Genomic DNA, 19509 nt, shown 5'->3' with positions numbered 1-19509 from the left:
GTTATCTTCCGTTCCCCGCCGTCTGAGCCGCGGATCTCCTCCGGACCTGCTCCAGGATTTATTTAATTCTTATGAAACTTCGCTACTAGCCGGAGCGCTCCTCCCATGGTGTCCCCGGGAGACTCCCCGGCCTGTACTCGACTTTACGGAAACAATCGGCGACCGTGTGGGGGTCTTGGAAATCATGGAAACGTGGTTCTTGAATCCGGTCCTCTGTGTGTCTCTGTCGGTGCTCCTGCTGGGTCTGCCGGGGCCCCTCGGGGCAGGTTCCCCCACCATCAACAGCACGGGTCCGGTCACGGCAGGATTTTCTTATTCAACCGCCACAGATGAACTCAGGAACATGAAAAGCAATGAAACGTCAACCTCACACTCCAGCGAGAGTTTATCCCCATCACAGAGGAACGTCCTGCTCACACACACCGCTGAGGCTCACGCTGCTGCTGCTGCTGTCGGTAAGATCACGCACTGTGGCCGGGCGCGACAAGTGCAACTTACCGCCACACGTTACATAGTTCTTCTTTTCACTTCAACCATAGCGCCATAAGCTGGAGTTGGATAGGTGTGTACAGTAGGAATACCCCAGCAAAGATCATTTATGATAACAATTGCATGAATGAAAAAGGCCATTTTCAACATTGCATGCCATAATTAGTTTAAATGATATAACAAAGTGCCATGAAACAAGTGCTTGGCTCTTTTTTGTTGAGTTTGCATCAGTGTAGAGCTGAAAGCTATCAATTATTGTCTTTCAATATTTTTGTTTTTTAATTTCTCCATTGCTTGAGTCATGTAAACATTGTCAATTTAGATTCCCTAAGGCTCTACGTTTACATATTTAAACGTCAATTTATTATAAGACTGAGGAAAACAGAAAATCATTACATCTCAGAAGCTGGAATGAGGAAATTATTTTAGCATTTTTTGCTTTAAAATAGAATTGAACGATTTGTTGACAGATGCAAATACATTTTCTGCCGCTGATTAATTCCTCGACTAATTGTTTCATTTATACTTTCATCTAAAAAATGTTCTTAAGGCTCATACTGTGTGCTTTTGTATGTGGAGTTCACTGTTTTACCTTTATGAAGACTGACATAAGACTTATAGTGGAATTATAGTTAACATGTTACCTTGATCCATAAATGTGGTTCACAAGGTATCCTCTTATTATTAACATACTACGACTACTACTACTAACTACCACTACTATTAACACGACTAAGGCTACAGTTTGCCATCCTACTAATTATAGACGTGCAGCACATTAGGTACATACAGAAGTTTTGTAATGAAAACATAAAAACCTTTCTACATATGTCTCTCACTTATGCTATAATTTATTAATTGTAGTGATGTATTAAACTATGGATACTGTGTCAATGAATGGGCTCCTCTTCCAGCGAGACTACGACATACTGTGTCATTTGCTGCTACATATGAATCTAAAGTGAACCCGGAGTATTCTGCATTTATAAACATAAAGACATAAACAAGTTGTGATTACAGGCTATACTTCCTACAAGTTAACAGTGATGTCAGGAATGACTTAAGTCGGCCATAGTGAAGATTTTGTTTTTGTCCAGTGAGATTTTTGCTTGGTTTCCGTTACGCCTGATCCATTCAGACTGGGAGCTGCCCAGAACTATTCAGGGAAGACAATGTGAGTCTGAAATGCTCCCTCTGAAGATAAAGTGGATATGATTCACTGTCCTCACACTGATTTCACCCAGATCCACCTTTCCTGTTCCGAACCAGGTCTCCGGGTCACAGTCATCAGGTGACAAATACAGCTCAATATGTAGTCACTGACTATTACACATTTACACAGCATCAAATGACTTATTCTCTAGGCAATAAAACATCAACCAACATAATCACAACCTCATTGCAGCGTCCATGCTCATCAATATGATAACACAACTGCATTTGCTGACAGTAAGATGCTTCTGGTGTTAATAGTTGAGAGCCGAGAGATAAACAGCAGAGAATCTGGGAGTGTCCCTCTCTTGTTGCCAACACCACGTTCCTGTCTGAGTTTTGTTGCCCGGACTTTATCCAGAGAGAAAAAATTAAATAATGAGAGAGACACATGCAGAGGAAGTGAGAGAGAAAAATATCCAGTGGCCCAGTTCTCCTCACAGACTCCCAGTGGACGGGGCTGTTCTGCAGCTGAACTCTCCCCTCCGTTGGTGGCTGCTGGTGGCTGTGTGTGTGTTGGCTGTCAGGAGGCTGTCCAGTACCGCTGTCTCAGCCTCTGAGTGCTGTTGTTACAGTTCTGGGAGGCTGGAGGCGGGCCCGGTAACAGGCTGTCAGACGGCACAGCATCAGTGATGGGCAGAGAAAGAAAGAAAAACTCGCGTTAAATTTTTTTTTTTCTCTCACATGCACTTAATACTTTAAGACTTCTCTTTATTCTCACTAGTTGTGTCAGGAATAGTGATGAATCCACAGATAATTATCACCCAGCTCTGCGTTTCCCCTCAGCTCTATGATGCATTTTAGAGTCTCCCAACTCATTATGATGTTTTTATGGCCCACAACCTCAATTAAGTCTCACGCTCTCATGGCGGGTTTATATCCAACCACAGCCGAAAGAAACTCTGCTACTCTACACAACTTGCTCTGCATCAAACAACTATGAAACAAAGTTAGCTTGTGGACAGCTTGGAGCACGAGGACAACATGAGAGTAAATATGAAACTAAAACATGTCCGATTGAAGGCTAATGTCGGCTGGTTGGGGGAATGAAGGCAACTCTATGGACGTGTTTTCACCTTGTCTACATAAACAAATTATTATATGTCAATGTTGTCATGACAGCTTTAAAGTAGTGAGTTGGTATCAAACATATTCACTGTTTTGCAACCAACAATACAGCTTTATTTACACTTGACAGTGGTCTTTAGAGGCGTCCCACACTGTCGAATTGTAACAACCCTGCAGGTTGATTCCTATTGGTGACCTTTGTTTGCATGTCATCATCGCTATCTAGTCTTTGGTTTTTATCTCCACTATCAACTGTCAGTCACTAGTGCGTGGGTCCCTTTTCAAAAAACATTTTGTGCCAGGCTAAAAACAACAACTGTCCTCTGACGCTGAACATGGTGACATTTGTCTGCCAGTGCCTTGTGCTCACTCAGCTTTAGGAAGGAAATGGCCAATTCCCAAGGGAGGCCGTCAACGCCATATTTAGTACCTCAAGCCTTTGTTCATGCCGACGAGTCGGGCTGCCAATTGTTCTCCACACAACATGCATTGCCTCTGCAGCAAGCAATGTTTCTCCTGACAACATCTTCCCCTGTTCCGCAGTCCATCCGGACAGACGCAGCCTCTGGTGGCCACAGCTGGAAGTGAGCCACAATATGCACAGTTATCGAAATGAAAGTACAGAAACAGCCAGACCACGGATATTGTTTATTCATGTTTTTAAAGAAGTTAACATCAGCCTCGGCACTAAGTTACATAGTTCACATAACATTGGGCTCGTGGCCCGTATTGCCATTGACCTGCTGAGATCTAATGTTCTCTGATTTGCGGACATAGCTACTTTCAAAACACACAAACAATTCCTCGTGTAATCATGACTTTTATGACAAGGTAAAGGAGTTTACATCCAGCCAGTGAAAATGTCAAGAGATGGATTGTTGTCTGGTGTTTGGAAATAGTAAAAAGAAAATGCCATCACCCCACTTGACTTTTTGTTGAACAACAGTTTACTACACTGTCTAAAGTCAAACATGTTCAATGTACAGTGATATAAAAAAGCATAATTGATAATGTTACTTATTTCTACTTTTATTTGTTTCTATTTCCACAGACACTGAACGGATAACAACCTTCACGGAAACAAGCAGCGGGTCACTAGAGGACGTTAGTCAGTCTACTGAACCACTGACCTCCACCTTAGCTGTAGCCACGACTGAAAGCAGTAGTAGTAGTAGTAGTAGTAGTAGCGACAGCAGTAGTATTAGTAGCAGCAGTAGTAGCAGTAGTATCAGTAGTAGTGGTAGTAGTAGTCGTAGTAGTAGTAGTAGTATCAGTAGTGGTAGTCGTAGTATTAGTAGTACTAGTGGTAGTAGTGGTGGTAGTAGTAGTAGTAGTACTACTAGTGGTAGTAGTAGTATTAGTATTACTAGTGGTAGTAGTGGTGGTAGTAGTACTAGTGGTAGTAGTGGTGGTAGTAGTAGTAGTAGTAGTAGTACTACTAGTGGTAGTAGTAGTATTAGTAGTACTAGTGGTAGTGGTGGTAGTAGTAGTAGTAGTACTACTAGTGGTAGTAGTAGTATTAGTAGTACTAGTGGTAGTAGTGGTGGTGGTAGTAGTAGTAGTAGTAGTAGTACTACTAGTGGTAGTAGTAGTATTAGTAGTACTAGTGGTAGTAGTGGTGGTAGTAGTAGTAGTAGCAGTAGCAGTAGCAGCAGGGACCAAAAGAACATGACAAACACAGACCAGGTCTCGGACTCCTCCCCTGCTGGGTCCTGGGAGGCTACTTCGTGGATGTCGACAGAGGAGGCCAGACTCCTCCAGGACAGCCCACACACCACCCTCCAGCTCGGAGATGCCGTCCACACCGACACCTCCACCACCATCAGCCGCGCCGGGGAGAGGACCCTGCTGTCCGTCACCTCCTCTTCCAGCAACAGCACCTCCTCCGCCTTTACAGAGGACTCCAACTCCCATCAGCCCCCCTCCACCTGGGGTGTTCCTGCTCGGTCTACAGAGACTGAGGACTATACCCAGAGCTCCCCGTCCACAAGGACCGACAGACGGGAAACAACAGACCAACACATGACCCACTCCTTTAAGGGGCTATTTCCAGAGACGGGGAGCACAGGGGGGTCCCGAGGAACCCAAAGTTTAACCGGACAACCTAATGCAAGCCATCGTCAATACACCTCCACATCAGAGGAGACCTCAGACTCAACACCACCTCTCAGAGTGACTGAGCCCAGCACTGACCAATCCACAGTGTCCTTTACCTCCATAGCTACTGTCACCTCACCTGCACAAGGCCCCACTGACATCTCAGGGACGGAGCAGGGGTCGGCCTCGAGTGTCACAACCTCCACTGAGGCCTCCACCATCGCTCACAGATCCAGCACTCAGAACCAGGAGGGTACTGAGGGGGTTTCATCCCCGACCAGTGGGGACAGCGTGGGCGTGGGTCTGTCCACAGCGACACCGACAGTCAGCAGCAGTCCGTCTGAAGCAGACGCCTCTCTGACGGACACACCGGTGATGGTTACTGAGGTCTTCCTCACCAGCACACCTGTCACTGTGACTGAAAGGTAGGTTTTTACAATAATTAAATAGAAGATAGGACAATGGTTCGTGGAAAGGTATTATGTTGTTGCGCAAGCACGACAGCACAGAGTAGAAATTATTATTATTATTTTAAAATATGTTGTTATTATTTAGAAATATTGTTTATTCGAGATGAAAACTTTAGCAAATTGTCTTTTCAAAAATTGTCATTCTGTAATATATTGGATTCAAAAACAGTTATCTCTAACAGATCACAGATAACAGAGGAAGACCCTTTCAAAGCCACTGCGTCCACCACCACCAATGCCACCACCACCACCAACCCCACCACCACCAACCCCACCACCACCACCACCACCAACCCCACCACCACCACCACCAACCCCACCACCACCACCACCACCACCACCACCAAACCCACCACCACCAACCCCACCACCAACCCCACCACCACCACCACCACCCACCAACCCCACCACCACCAACACCACCAACCCCACCACCAACCCCACCACCACCACCACCACCAACCCCACCACCAACCCCACCACCATCACCACCACCAACCCCACCACCACCAACACCACCAACCCCACCACCACCACCACCACCAACCCCACCACCCCTCCTCTCGTAGCTGCAACCTCACCCTCCATGTTTATCAGCTCCGCTCGCAGCTCCACCCCAGGGTCACCTACCGAGGCCACCATCCCGCACACGACATCCTCCTCCACATCCTCCACCTTGGCCCTTCTGACCTCTGCAGCGCAGCATACTCGCCACTCGTCACCCAGCCAAACTCCGGAGCCCCCAACTCGGACGGCTAACCCCACAAACGCCACCGAGCTGCAGACAGAAACAAGCTCAGGCACTTCAGGAATCGCCACGACTCGTCGCCCTCACGTCACCGCCACCTCCACCCGCATCGCCTCAACCAAAAGTACGGCGCAGCTGCAGACCACAGGGAGACAGACGGAGAGAGGAACGACAGAGCTGGTGGGCACGCCACCACCCACCAAGGCACCAGCACCCCCAAGTCAGTGGTTTACACTCTTCCTTCGTTTGAAGTGAACCTCCTTGACGTTCTGTCTTCACAGCAACAAAGTGTGACTCTCTTTTGTCGCTGTGAACCCAAACAGCGTGACACTTCCAGATCACATGACAGATTTGACGACAGATGAAAGCTTCATATAATATCAAATGTAAAAGAAGCACAGCTATTACAAAAAATAGAAATAAATACCTAAATTAGCTCAATTCACATGATGAGGTTGATAAGACGTGATGAATGTTGGCGTCAAATAATTCCACTGTTTTAAAACTTTTTTTATGGTTACATTTGTTTCTATTGTATGGTACAAATACTTTATATCTCTCAGGAGACGCTTGTGTGTCCAACCCTTGTATGAACGGAGGGATGTGTGTGAGCTATAAGGGGCATCAATTCACCTGCCGCTGTCAGCAGGCATGGACAGGGCCGACCTGCAACCAGGGTGAGCTTCCTTCCTCTGCAACAACAACATTGTCAGCACGCATGCTACTTTAACTTGTGTATTGTAATACCAGCATGTATGTGTGTCCAGATGTGGACGAGTGTGAGAGGGATCCCTGCCCCGTCGGGTCCAGGTGTGTCAACACACGAGGTTCCTTTAGCTGTGAATGTCCGCTCGGGTTCGACCTGCAGGATGGACGCACGTGCACCAGAGGTAACACCCCCTTTAATACCTGACCAAAAAAACAACAATTCAATCACGGATGTCGGAAATATGCAAACAAAATGTGGACGTGAACACAAAGTCGGTTCTTTTGATTTACTGACAGTATATTTCTCTTCCACAGCAAAGGCGTTTCTGGGAACTTTCAGTGTTGACAGACTGCCTCATGACCCTGTTATCTTCAAGAGCGCCACCATGCATGAGATCCAGAGAGAGATCATCCAGCTGGTGAGAGGCAGTCCACACCACTGCATTGTCTCTGCTCATTCATGAGAAATACTCAAGTGGGCTTATGTGTATTCCTCTCTTCCTGTCTCCACCTCAGCTCAATGCTTCTTTGTCAGTCCTCCGAGGATACAGCCGCTCAACGCTGATGAAGAAGTAAGTCCTTGCCATCACGAAACCATTCAGATAGTTATTCTATCAAGTTGTTCATTCTGTACAAATGGCATTGATAGCACTTCTGGGCATCCTAGGAAAGGGATCCCTCCTCTGTGGCTCTACCGGAAGTTTCTTTTGTTTCCCTGTTAAAGGGGCTTTTGGGGGAGTTTTTCCTTTTCTGATGCGTGGGTCCTGGGACAGAGGATGTTGTATGCTGTACAGATTGTAAAGCCCTCTGAGGCAAATTTGTGATTTTGGGCTGTACATGTAATTGTGATCATTTTGTATTGTTTGGTACATAATCACAAAAGTACAAAGTGGTTTCAATTATATTTACCCCACCAGCAATCACATTTCTTTATTGAATGATGCAACATTACCTGTGTGCTGACCTCTGATCTCTTCCCCACAGAGGAGAGGACGGGGTTCGTATCTCAGCTGTCAATATGTTTTCCATTACCACTGATGTGACGAGCACAGAGGTCTACAACAGCATCCAGATGTCGCTCAGCAACTGCAGCTCCGCAGTGGCCCACTGCCGGATGGTCCTGCACCACCAGCTCAGTTACCACGGTAATACAGCGTGAAAGCTACTGATTGATCGTAATCATAAGGTTTACTTTCGCTCATTTTAGCCAAACTTAAAACAGTTTTTAACTGGCCTACTTCGAATGTTTTTGATGACAGTTTACCAAATGTAGCTGTCAATGTGTTTACAGACACTAGAGGGCACCATTTAGCCATAGACAGGTCCCACAGTTACATCTTTACATCACTCAAAATCTATATTTCACAATTGCTTCAATTAATCTTACCATAGCAGCAAAGCACATGTGTACAAAACCATACCTCACGACAATAAGCTCACTATGAGCTCACACATACAGAAAACATTTATGCAAGATGGTTGTTGTGAAGGACAACTTCAATTCAATTCAGTTTATTTTATGTAGCCCAATATCACAAATTACAAATTTGCCTCACAGGGCTTTAAAATCTGTACACATACGACATCCCTCTCCCAGGACCTCACATCGGATCAGGAAAAACTCCCAAAAATAGAATAAAACCTTTCACAGGGAAAAAAAGGGGAGAAACCTTCAGGAGAGCCACAGAGGAGGATCCCTCTCCAGAGAAAACCAAGTAGCCTCGCATTTAGTGAGCGCAGCCCTCTAGTGGGGCAATATGGTACTACTAGCTCCTTAAGACATGATGGGGCATCACCAATCAAGGCTTTCTCGGTGAGGAGAAGAATTTTAAATGTGATTCTCGATTTTACAGGGAGCCAGTGGAGAGCAGCGAACACAGGAGTCATGTGATCTATGTTCTTAGTTCTTAATAACATCTGACTTCCACGTGAGATAAAACCTAATAGCAAGTTGAAGCAAACAAGGCAGCTTCCTCTGTGTTTTATGAGCATATTAATTGATTAATTAATTGTGTCCACACTGTGTTCCAGTGGAAAGTCTGTGTGTGGCCCAGAGGACTCAGTGTGATGCAGAGCGCTCCACCTGCACCGACAACAGCGGCACAGCCAACTGCCGGTGTCTGCAAGGTTACTACAAACACGACCCCGATGACCTGTCCTGCTTAGGTGAGCTAAGTGTGTGCTTGTCTACTTTCTGTGAGTGCATGTGTGTGTGTTTTTTTTAAATGTCTGAATGCAACAATGACAATAAAAGGTGCATATTATAATATGATGAAAGATGAAATTAACCTGATTCAAATGACGACAACGTAAATGCTTTCTCAACAAAATGTACACGAATATTTCACATGAAACTCAGAGAAATGAAGCCCAAAGCATATCAGAAAAACAATATTGGCTTTGAAACTGCTTTTACCAAACTTGAATTGGACTCTTTCTGAACAAAACGTCTTATTTCAGAATGTGGCGATGGCTACAAGCTGGAAAATGGCACCTGTGTTTCGTAAGTTCAACTTGATTACATTTCTCCGAACAGAACTGATAAAGGGATTTTACTCCACTTTCTCACTGCAGATTCTGTTTCTACTTTTCAGGTGCATGTTTGGATTTGGGGGATTCAACTGTGGAAACTGTAAGTGGTCTTAAAAATCAGGCATTGAACAGGCATACTATAAAACATGTATCTTCAATGAAAGATATATTTTGTGAACTAAATACAAATTTGCTCTAATGATCTTCACTGTGGTTTTTAAAGTGTAGCATTTAATATGTTGTTATTTGACGTTGCAGTTTACAAGCTGATCGCGATCGTGGTGTCACCTGCAGGAGGCGCTCTGCTCCTCATGCTCATCATTGCTCTCATTGTCACCTGTTGCAAGTAAGACTTATCTTATGCTATTGTTAGTACAACACGTGGTAACTAAACTCTTGGTTTGCAGTGTAATTTATCTCCAGGTCTAAAACTGACATTTCCTTGATACTGTCACGACCCGGAGTTTGTGTCTTGTTTTGTGTCTTGTTTTGAAGTTCTTGTGTCGTCTTGTCTCCCTGTGATTGTCTGCCCTGGTCCTGATTGTTTCCTTCTGTGTGATTGCTGGCCACGCCCTCATTGTGTCCACCTGTGTCTCGTTCCCGTTGTCCAATCACCTCCGCCTGCCTGTGTATGTAAACCCTGTTGTCTCATTCCCCAGTGGTGGCTTCGTACCGTTTGGTCTGCTTTTTTCATCCTGTCTAGTTTGTGGAAATTAAATATTGGTTTTGCAGAAGTTATGTCAGCATTTGCGTCCTCTCTCGCTGTGACATCCGTGACACCTCATGACAGATACTAAAGTAGTAATCTGCCTTGCTTAACAGTATTAGTTTGTTGATGAATACCAAACAAAAAGTCCTATTATACAACAAGTGCAATTATCAATTCGCCGAACATTTAGTCACTTAAAGGCTAAAGTTCATCCGCGACACACAGCTTCTTTGCTTTCAGGGGTTTGGTGAATGGAAAAATGCTGGTGACGTTTGGCAGGTTTGACTTTTTTTAATGTTTGATCTTAAAGGAAAGACAAGAATGACATCAACAAGATCATCTTCAAGAGTGGAGACCTGCAGATGTCCCCATACACAGACTTCCCCAAAAATAACCGCATCTCCACGGAGTGGGGCAGGGAGACCATCGAGATGCAAGAGAACGGCAGCACCAAGAACCTGCTGCAGATGACGGACATTTACTACTCTGTAAGGAGACGTCCAACGCTACTCTAGCTTCATCTCCCACTGCTGGATTTGTCTTCATTGTTCAAGTGACGCATTTGTTTGTTCGTTGAGTTAGAGCTGATGAATCTTTACTCCGAATTTATCGGTAGAGAAGAAACCGTTCACTGCCTCTTACACATTTTCTCTCTTACTGTGCTCTTCTCCTCAGCCTGCGTTGCGGAACTCAGACCTTGAGAGAAACGGCCTGTATCCGTTCACGGGTCTGCCGGGCTCTCGCCATTCGTGCATCTACCCCGCCCAGTGGAACCCCTCCTTCATCAGTGACGATTCACGAAGACGAGACTACTTCTAACTAACCTTAAAAAAACACAGACATACACACACACACACATACACATACACATAAACTTACTGTCTCTTAAATTATAAATTGTGTGATCTGATATGATAGATAGATAGATAGATATATACTTTATTAATCCCCAAGGGGAAATTTGTCGTGACAGTAGCAGCAACACACAAGAATAAAAAACAAAACGCAAAATATAAGAAACAGGGATGAAAGATATAGAAGTATACAAGTAAGATAAAAGTAAAATACAAAACATGTTACACTTGATGTCACACTTAGAGCCCAGTTGATCATCTGTAGGGCTGCACACTTAACTATGTAAATGCTGGTGTGTGCGTGTGCGCGTGGGCGTTTTATGTAAGTGCAACTTTTTTGCAAGTAAAATGTTTCCCTCGTGTCATTGTGTGACCATTTCAGTATTTTGCATGTTTTAGCTCATTTACTTTATCTCACACATTGTGTTGCTGCTGTGTTGACAGTTTAATTTGTTTTGTCATGCCTCACAGGCGGCTGCTGACTCACTTCCTCACCGTGGGATGAAAAGCAATATGCAGACGCTCTAAACGTGCTTGAGGTAGATTTTTCCTGAAAGTAAACAATCCGATTTGCTCCCTGATGACGCAGTGCAGATCTGCTTAACAAATCTCAACTGCGTTGATGCACGATGATTCCAAGCAGACAAGGGCTTCACTGTGTTCAGTCACTGTGCTCACAGACAGGAATGTGATTTATTGTGATTATTAATCTCTGGGATGTAGAGAAACAACACAGATTAAGAACAAACAAGGAACCAGCAGTGATGTGAAGTGTTTGTGGAGTGTAGCAAATAGACTAGAACATGCAAAAACATTGACATGGTCATTTAAGTGCTGGAATATGAAAATGTGCGTGCCACTGCTGTGATTTGAAAATATTCAGTTTCTTCTCAGATAATAGTCTAAGAATGAAGTGTTGATGGAAGCAGACGATGACAAACCACTGAAGGATGCACAAAGTTCTGTTTAAACTGATGAAACAATTTGAATTTTGGTGCCAACATGTATTTATTTCCTATATGTCCACGTCCTTGACATGTAGCATACTGGACATCTCATATACACACTGACGGACTGAAGAGGGATGCGTGTGCGTGTGCGTGTGCGTGTGCGTGTGCGTGTGCGTGTGTGTGTGTGTGTGTGTGTGTGTGTGTGGTAATTAACTACCACGAGGATCACAACTGTCAATGACTGCAAAGAATGTAAAGCTGTATCATAATTAGTTTGCTATTTCTGACATGAAGTATTATTTTTATGTGACTGTTTTTGTCTTTGTGTTTATGGCATCTGTTTCTGGCGTTTTAGTCAGATGTGCTTATTTAAATAAAAAGATTTGCACGGCAGTTTTTCTAACACTCCCTTGTCATTTATTTTTTATTTTTGGATAACTTTAATATTTACTATTATATAACAGTTTGAGTTTGACTTTATACAGGTTAAAATAGTTTCAACAAAGTGTTATTGCACATTTACTGAATGCTCAATGCCTATAACAGGAGAATTTGTTCGAACACAAGTCTTTATTATTTATTTGTGAAAAAGGTCATGTTATGTCAAATGATTTAAAACATGCTGAAGTCTGTTTTTACGATCAAAATGCTGCTACAGGCCCAATGTTTTGGTTCTCTTTGCAGTACTTAAAACTAACAATTCAGTTGTCACCCTATCTCTTCTATTTGTTACTAATAATGAATTGATATAAGATAAAGTAATCACTACAAATATGAAGCGTTTTAAAAATAACATTAACACAGTGATAGTCTCCACAAGTATAATACTAAATCCCTGGAGTTCCCCCGTGCAAATAATCATGCTGTAAACGATTATAAAAACATGGATACATGAATGTATACTTATCTCTATGGGATCAGCAGAAACACCTTTTATTTCCATATTTTAATTTGCATATGATACAAATAGCTCAGATTTGCTACATTGCTCAGAGTTGGAGTATCTCGGATGTTTTGTCTGGAAGAGCCCCACAAGGGAAGAAGACCCTGACAAATGAGTCAGCAGCTTCTCCAAAGGACAGCAGACTTCAGAGGGTGAAGCCTGAGCGGGACTCAAACATTAGACTGGACCTTCTAACCTGTGGCCTAACACGGCCTGTTGCTATGTTCAACATCGTGATGATTTGCTGTACAAATAACTGACCTGTTGTTAGCTATTGTGCTGTCTTCATTAAGATGACAAGCTCACAACGCATATTCCTCACAAGTACTCAATTTAGTTTTTCTACAGTTTTTTCTTTCTCGTTGATATAAATTATATTCGCAGATCGGAAAATACTTGATTTCTGTTTTTATATACATGAATTCAGGTTAAGACTTATATTACCGACCTACTCTTTATTTCTTAAAGAGCTGCATGAAGTTGTTTCCAAGAGGGCATGTTGGTATAACTTACTACACACACATAGAATATATTTTAATCAGGCAGAAATATCACTTTTCACAATGATTGTTCAAGTCATGTTTTATTCCGGAAAATCCTCCAAATCATTTCAGACACTGTATTCTGTAACTTTCTACAAACAAATCAACTTTGCAAAGACAATCACAAATAGTCATGTTGTAAAATAGTTATCAACCCATGACATAAAAACATGAAGTAATGTCTGTATTCCTTTTTCTAAGCGATTTCCCAAGAATATGATTTATTTAAATACCCTGATTTGCCTTCGATGCAAATACCTCTGATTCAGTACATTGAATAGAGTTGGAGAGCCTTACAAGCTTTATTTGTAAGCTCTCGACAAGGGAAGAAGACACCAATACGGACAGGCAAACAGATTAAAGATGGACTTTCTAACATATTACATAATTACTATTTTTTTAATTTTTTTTTGCATCGCGACTACTGCATTTTACATGTTTTGTATGGTCTTTCCACTTCCTGGAGAACGGATCAAACAACCTCTGAAGCTTCTCCTGTGGTCCTTTATTTGCTGTACAATAACTTACACTGTGTCAGATATCGCGCTGAACTCAAGTCGCACCTTCCAAATGTTCAGATTATCCTATGCGTTTATGGTCTCTTGTGTGTCCACGAGTATGACCTCCTCTGTCTGGCTGAACTTCTTCTACTGCTGCCAGATTGTACCTGCAAAGAGAGCTTTCTTCATCTGGATTAAGAAGAATGTCAAATCCATCATCTACTGCATTTGGTTTACTGAGAGAATTTACAGTTTGTTGGACATAACCTACATGTATTTACTCCTTGATTTTGGTGGATTCAGCAACAATTCCACAGAGGTTCAGAATGGCATCACTGAGAACGATGTTCAGAAATATTTTGAAAAATATTTTTCTGTCATTGTGTTTTCTATACTGAAGGTCCACTTTGCTTTCTGTTTGTGTGTTATGTTGATGTCCAGTGGTTCTACTGTACTCTACCTGGGTGGACACATGCGTCGCATGGTCGCAAATGGACAAAGTCTATCCTGTCCACAGTTAAGGAATCAGTTGAGGGTCACCGTCACCGGCATCCTACAGGGAGTTCTGTATACGTTCTGTGCCATCTGGATCACGTTCAGTGCTTTTCCTGGGGGCATTGTATTGTACTCTGCTACCGATTCTACTGTTATCAACTTGTACATGTCGGGCACCTTGTTCAACCTGGGAGCTGGTCAGGCTGTATTCAGGCAGAGAGCAGCACACATCTGGCTTAGAGCAGCTCAGTGGTGCAAAGCACCTCACGTACAACCGTCTGACGAAGAAGATGATGCTGAAGCTCAAACCAGAAGACCAGGGCTCTGCTGAGGTAAAGATAAGACACTTCAATCAACATGTATGCGAGCTGCGCCTGAAGCTTGAAACATTATCAGAGGAGTTCTGAGCTCCTGACATGTTCTGTTAAAATATGGAACTAGTTATACTTCAGATGTATGTGAAAGGTTTGTTTTATGTTGTGTACATTAGATGCCCCCTCAACTGTAAACAATGATATCTTCATTAATATATATTAGATATGTACAGCTGTGTAAATGCTTGATTCCTGCTTTTCATATGCATTCATTCAGAATTTAGCACCTGTAAAACTGTCAGATTCAAGTAATATATTCAAATAAATAATAATATTCCCCCAAAAAAGAAATAGAAATATATATTTCTATCAATGATTTTTCCCCTTTGTTGCTGACAGAGGTTTTGACCATAGACTATAAATAAGAAGGGTTAAACGATCCAAAATAATACATTCAGGATCCGTTGGAAATGTTGAAATCTACCATGAACGATTTAAGAAATGTATGAAAATGGCATTGCGAAATACCAGTTGTTGAATTGTGCCTGCAAAGTTTATGTATTTTATTGATTTATATTAAGTTGTGTGATTCTGTGTAATGGAGTAAATATGTATGCTTCTTTTTAATTCTTAGGTAAGAGCCAAGTTTACTGTGTCTCATTATTCACATGTATCTAACAGTAATCACATGTATTCATGTTTCATAGTTTGAATGAATAAATTATTAATTTACTTTATTAATTTATTTATTAGGTTACTTTTGGAGTTTTCAGACATGTCAATGGTTAACATAATGAGGATAACTAGAACAAAGTTGCTCCATGAGTGGAAAGTAGTTTGCCAAAAATATGTAAATGTTGAGTCAGAAAGAATGGAAACATTCTGACATTTGCTATCACACAACATTATTTTCGCATTTTAGATAAATTGGTCCATATTTTAGAAAATATGCTAATTTGTTTCCATTTTGGGAATTTGTCACGAGGCAATTTGCACACACAGGCACATAGACACACACACACACACACACATACAGGAACATAATTTTAGAAGAGATTTAAATTGGGTAGAAGTCATTTCTCACAATGATTCTTTATTTCATGTTTTTTTCTGGCAAATCCTCAAAACCACTAAAGGTAATTAAAGGGCAAAACATCAAGAATGATGACAATACCGTTCCATCAATCACATACACATAAATACTTGAATAAATTAACTTGAATATTTTACCTTCATGACCTGTTGGAAATATTGCCATGTAAGATCTATGCATTTATGATAAGCACTAAATACATATCTGATCCATATTTCTCCTCCGCGTTTCTTTGAAGTTTAAACAATAATAATATTAGTAATATATTTAATTTGCATGGCGCTTTAAAAGGTATTTAAGGCAACGAACATGGAAAAAATAAAACAATAGAAGCAACAATAAACAAGAGGGATGACATAACAGTAAGAAATAAAACAAAAACATACAAAACTAGCATCACAGGTCAAACGCTGATTAAAATCAGTGAGTTTTAAGTGCTGTTTTGAAAGTGGGGAGTGACGGAGAAGGCCATGTCCCCCCAGGTCCGATGCTTGGACAGAGTAGGGGGGTTAAGGAGGTTGGCGTCTGCAGATCGGAGGTCGCGGGAGGGCGTCGGCGCAGGAGGTCAAAAAGGTATGAGGGAGCGAGGTAGTGAAGGGCTTTCTATGTGAAGAGGAGATTCTTGAACTGGATTATTTGCTGGTTGGGGAGCCAGTGGTTGTTTTGAAGGACTGGGGTGATGTGGTCTCTGGGAGTGGGAGAGCAGACGAGCAGCTGAATTCTGGATGTATTGTAGCTTGTTGATGGTTTTGGTGGATGTGCCGTAAAAGATGCTGTTGCAGTAGTCCATGGCGTGGATGAGAGTTACAGTCGGTTTTGTTGGAGAGTTGCTCTAGTCGACTTCTACGGGATTTCATGAGGCGGAGTTCAGGTGTGAACCAGGGAGAGTGGGTGAAAGAGACATTTCTGGTGTCGAGACGGGAACGCCGATGGAGGCAGGGGGACAGTGTGTAGAGGTTGACCAGGTCTGTGAGGTGGAGAGTTTTTCAGTGAGACAAGCTGACAGGGATGAGGGGCAGATGGACTTGATATGACGGAGGGTTGTGCTTCTGTTTGAGTTCTGGCATGGGTATGTCAATGTCCATGACGATGGCTAGGTGCTCGGAGATGGTGAAGTCAGAGCCAGAGAGGTGATTGATGGTGAGTCCTGTGGAGCAGACCGGGTCCAGGGTGTGGCGGTGGTTGTGGGTGGGGAAATTGACATGCTAAGGAAAGTTGAAGCATCCAAGCATGTCCAGAAATTCTGGAGCTATTTTACATTCACAGGAGTCGATGTGCATGCTGAAATCACCAAAACCAACTTTGTAAAGACAATCACAAATAGTCATGTTGTAAAATAGTTAACAACCCATGAAATAAAAACATGAAGTAATGTCTGTATTCCTTTTTCTTGGCAATTTCCCAAGAATATGATTTATTTAAATACTCTGATTTGCCTTCGATGCAAATACCTCTGATTCAGTACATTGAATAGAGTTGGAGAGCCTTACAAGCTTTATTTGTAAGCTCTCGACAAGGGAAGAAGACACCAATACGGACAGGCAAACAGATTAAAGATGGACTTTCTAACATATTACATAATTAATATTTTGTTAATTTTTTTTTGCATCGCGACTACTGCATTTTACATGTTTTGTATGGTCTTTCCACTTCCTGGAGAACGGATCAAACAACCTCTGAAGCTTCTCCTGGGGTCCTTTATTTGCTGTACAATAACTTACGTGGTGTCAATTATTGTGGTGGACTTTTCTAACAGCAACATCCTTTCCCAATTATTCTATCTGGTGATGGTCTGTGGTATGTACACGAGTATGACCTCCTCTGTCTGGCTGAACTTCTTCTACTGCTGCCAGATTGTACCTGCAAAGAGAGCTTTCTTCATCTGGATGAAGAAGAATGTCAAATCCATCATCTACTGCATTTGGTTTACTGAGAGAATTTACAGTTTTTTGTACTTTACCTCCATGTGTTTACTTCAATTTTGTGGACTTGGATTCAGCAACAATTCCACAGAGGTTCGTCACATCACTGAGAACAATCCTTTTGAACATTTTTCGGGAAATTTGTTTGTCATTGTGTTTTCTATACTAAAGGTCCACTTTGCTTGCTGTTTCTGTGTTATGTTGATGTCCAGTGGTTCTACTGTACTCTACCTGGGTGGACACATGCGTCGCATGGTAGCAAATGGACAATGTATGTCCTGTCCACAGTTAAGGAATCAGTTGAGGGTCACCGTCACCGGCATCCTACAGGGAGTTCTGTATACGTTCTGTGCCATCTGGACCGCGTTCAATGATTTTCCTGGGGGGGAGTTGGTAAAGAAAACGTATAATTTTACTGATTCTACTGTTATCAACTTGTACATGTCGGGCACCTTGTTCAACCTGGGAGCTGGTCAGGCTGTATTCAGGCAGAGAGCAGCACACATCTGGCTTAGAGCAGCTCAGTGGTGCAAAGCACCTCACGTACAACCGTCTGAAGAAGAAGATGATGCTGAAGCTCAAACCAGAAGACCAGGGCTCTGCTGAGGTAAAGATAAGACACTTCAATCAACATGTATGCGAGCTGCGCCTGAAGCTTGAAACATTATCAGAGGAGTTCTGAGCTCCTGACATGTTCTGTTAAAATATGGAACTCGTTATACCTCAGATGTATGTGAAAGGTTTGTTTCATGTGATATACATATAGAGGCCCCCTCAAATGTAAACAATTGTATCTTTACTAATATTACTAATATATATATATAGCTTTGTAACTGCTTGACTTCTATTTTTAATGTGCATTGGTTCAGAATTTTGCAGCTGGAAAATTGTTAGATTCAAGTAATATATTTAAATACAATAAGAAAATGTCCTTTTTTAAAATTCATTAATTTCTGCAACCCTCATTCCTCAAACAGGTACAAATAAGTGATGTGTTACCTCTAACTGAGTTCAATAAATTCTCTAACAAGCTTGATGGGTTGACATACTTATTATGTTAAAAATACCATACAGTAAGAAACAGTTGTAAAATGTATACAGTTAAAAGGCAATGATTTTCCCCTCTGATGCTGGTCAATCCATAGACTATAAATAAGAAGGGTCAAACGATCCAAATGTATAAAATGGCATTGCGAAATACCAGTTGTCGAATTGTGCCAATTCTTTTGACAAATAGCTCCAAAGTTAATGTAATTCACTGATTAATATTATGTCATTCTGTGTAAAGGAGTACATATGTATGCTTCTTTTGTAATTCTTATTTAAGTCTCAATATTAAAATGTATCAAACATTTATCACATGTATACATTTTTAATGGTTTAAATGATGTCTGTGTTGTTGTTATATACTTAACAAATTATACTAAATAAATCCCCATATTGTTTTGTGGTTTTGTTATCCTGTCACATCGGTCCACATTTTCTTCATCAGTTTGTTGTTGGCCTAAATCTTTCATGGTTCCTGCTACTTTTTGAGTTTTCAGACATGTCAACAGTTCAGGATTCATAGAGTTGTAACGAAACAAGAGAGTCCTCTTTTTCCAGTCAAATCTCAAACACTGGGCTCTTCTGCCCTCTTTCGCTGGCACTGGATGAGTGATAGCAGCCAGTTACACAAGGCAACTGCACCAGCTGTTATAGTAGCTGTTTGTGAAATAAAATGTAAGTTTTAGTAGTTGCTATTCAATGAAAGTGCTATGCGTTCATCAACGAAAACTATATTCAGTTATTGTGACTTAGTATATATATACAACATATAATACTAGTAATATGATTCAGATAACTAACTCACGATTAGGATGT

The 19509-nt window shown here is 41.9% G+C and overlaps 2 protein-coding genes across 2 annotated transcripts; both read left to right on the top strand.

Annotated features, from left to right (window-relative positions):
* Nucleotides 1-34: 34 nt before the first annotated feature.
* heg1 (heart development protein with EGF-like domains 1) lies at nt 35-12230 on the top strand. The gene is made up of 15 exons (XM_056427360.1): nt 35-455; nt 3821-5291; nt 5519-5633; nt 5863-6304; nt 6648-6761; nt 6852-6974; nt 7108-7211; nt 7309-7364; nt 7777-7937; nt 8824-8958; nt 9253-9295; nt 9387-9424; nt 9583-9670; nt 10344-10521; nt 10709-12230. Exons 1-15 carry the CDS (start codon nt 185-187, stop codon nt 10850-10852), a joined length of 3483 nt encoding a protein of 1160 aa, XP_056283335.1. The 5' UTR covers nt 35-184; the 3' UTR covers nt 10853-12230.
* A 2019-nt stretch (nt 12231-14249) lies between these two features.
* Nucleotides 14250-18328, top strand: LOC130202084 (uncharacterized). Its single transcript, XM_056427359.1, has 5 exons — nt 14250-14446; nt 17481-17648; nt 17724-17739; nt 17818-18039; nt 18116-18328. The coding sequence occupies exons 1-5, from the start codon at nt 14250-14252 to the stop codon at nt 18326-18328; spliced, it is 816 nt and encodes a 271-aa protein (XP_056283334.1).
* The last annotated feature ends 1181 nt before the right edge of the window (nt 18329-19509 follow it).

Source organism: Pseudoliparis swirei, chromosome 2 (genome assembly GCF_029220125.1).
Source record: "Pseudoliparis swirei isolate HS2019 ecotype Mariana Trench chromosome 2, NWPU_hadal_v1, whole genome shotgun sequence".
NCBI lineage: Eukaryota > Metazoa > Chordata > Actinopteri > Perciformes > Liparidae > Pseudoliparis > Pseudoliparis swirei.
The sequence above is the reverse complement of the archived record's forward strand: the minus strand, read 5'-3'. Positions and strand labels throughout refer to the sequence as shown.

Coding starts and splice junctions, on each gene's coding strand:
- heg1 (XM_056427360.1), top strand. CDS start 185: ATGGAAACGTGGTTCTTGAATCCGGTCCTCTGTGTGTCTCTGTCGGTG. Junction 9,671..10,343: donor CTCATTGTCACCTGTTGCAA/GTAAGACTTATC, acceptor TTGATCTTAAAG/GAAAGACAAGAATGACATCA. Junction 10,522..10,708: donor TGACGGACATTTACTACTCT/GTAAGGAGACGT, acceptor TCTTCTCCTCAG/CCTGCGTTGCGGAACTCAGA.
- LOC130202084 (XM_056427359.1), top strand. CDS start 14,250: ATGTTGATGTCCAGTGGTTCTACTGTACTCTACCTGGGTGGACACATG. Junction 14,447..17,480: donor TTTCCTGGGGGCATTGTATT/GTACTCTGCTAC, acceptor CTTTTCTAACAG/CAACATCCTTTCCCAATTAT. Junction 18,040..18,115: donor ATTTTCCTGGGGGGGAGTTG/GTAAAGAAAACG, acceptor TCAACCTGGGAG/CTGGTCAGGCTGTATTCAGG.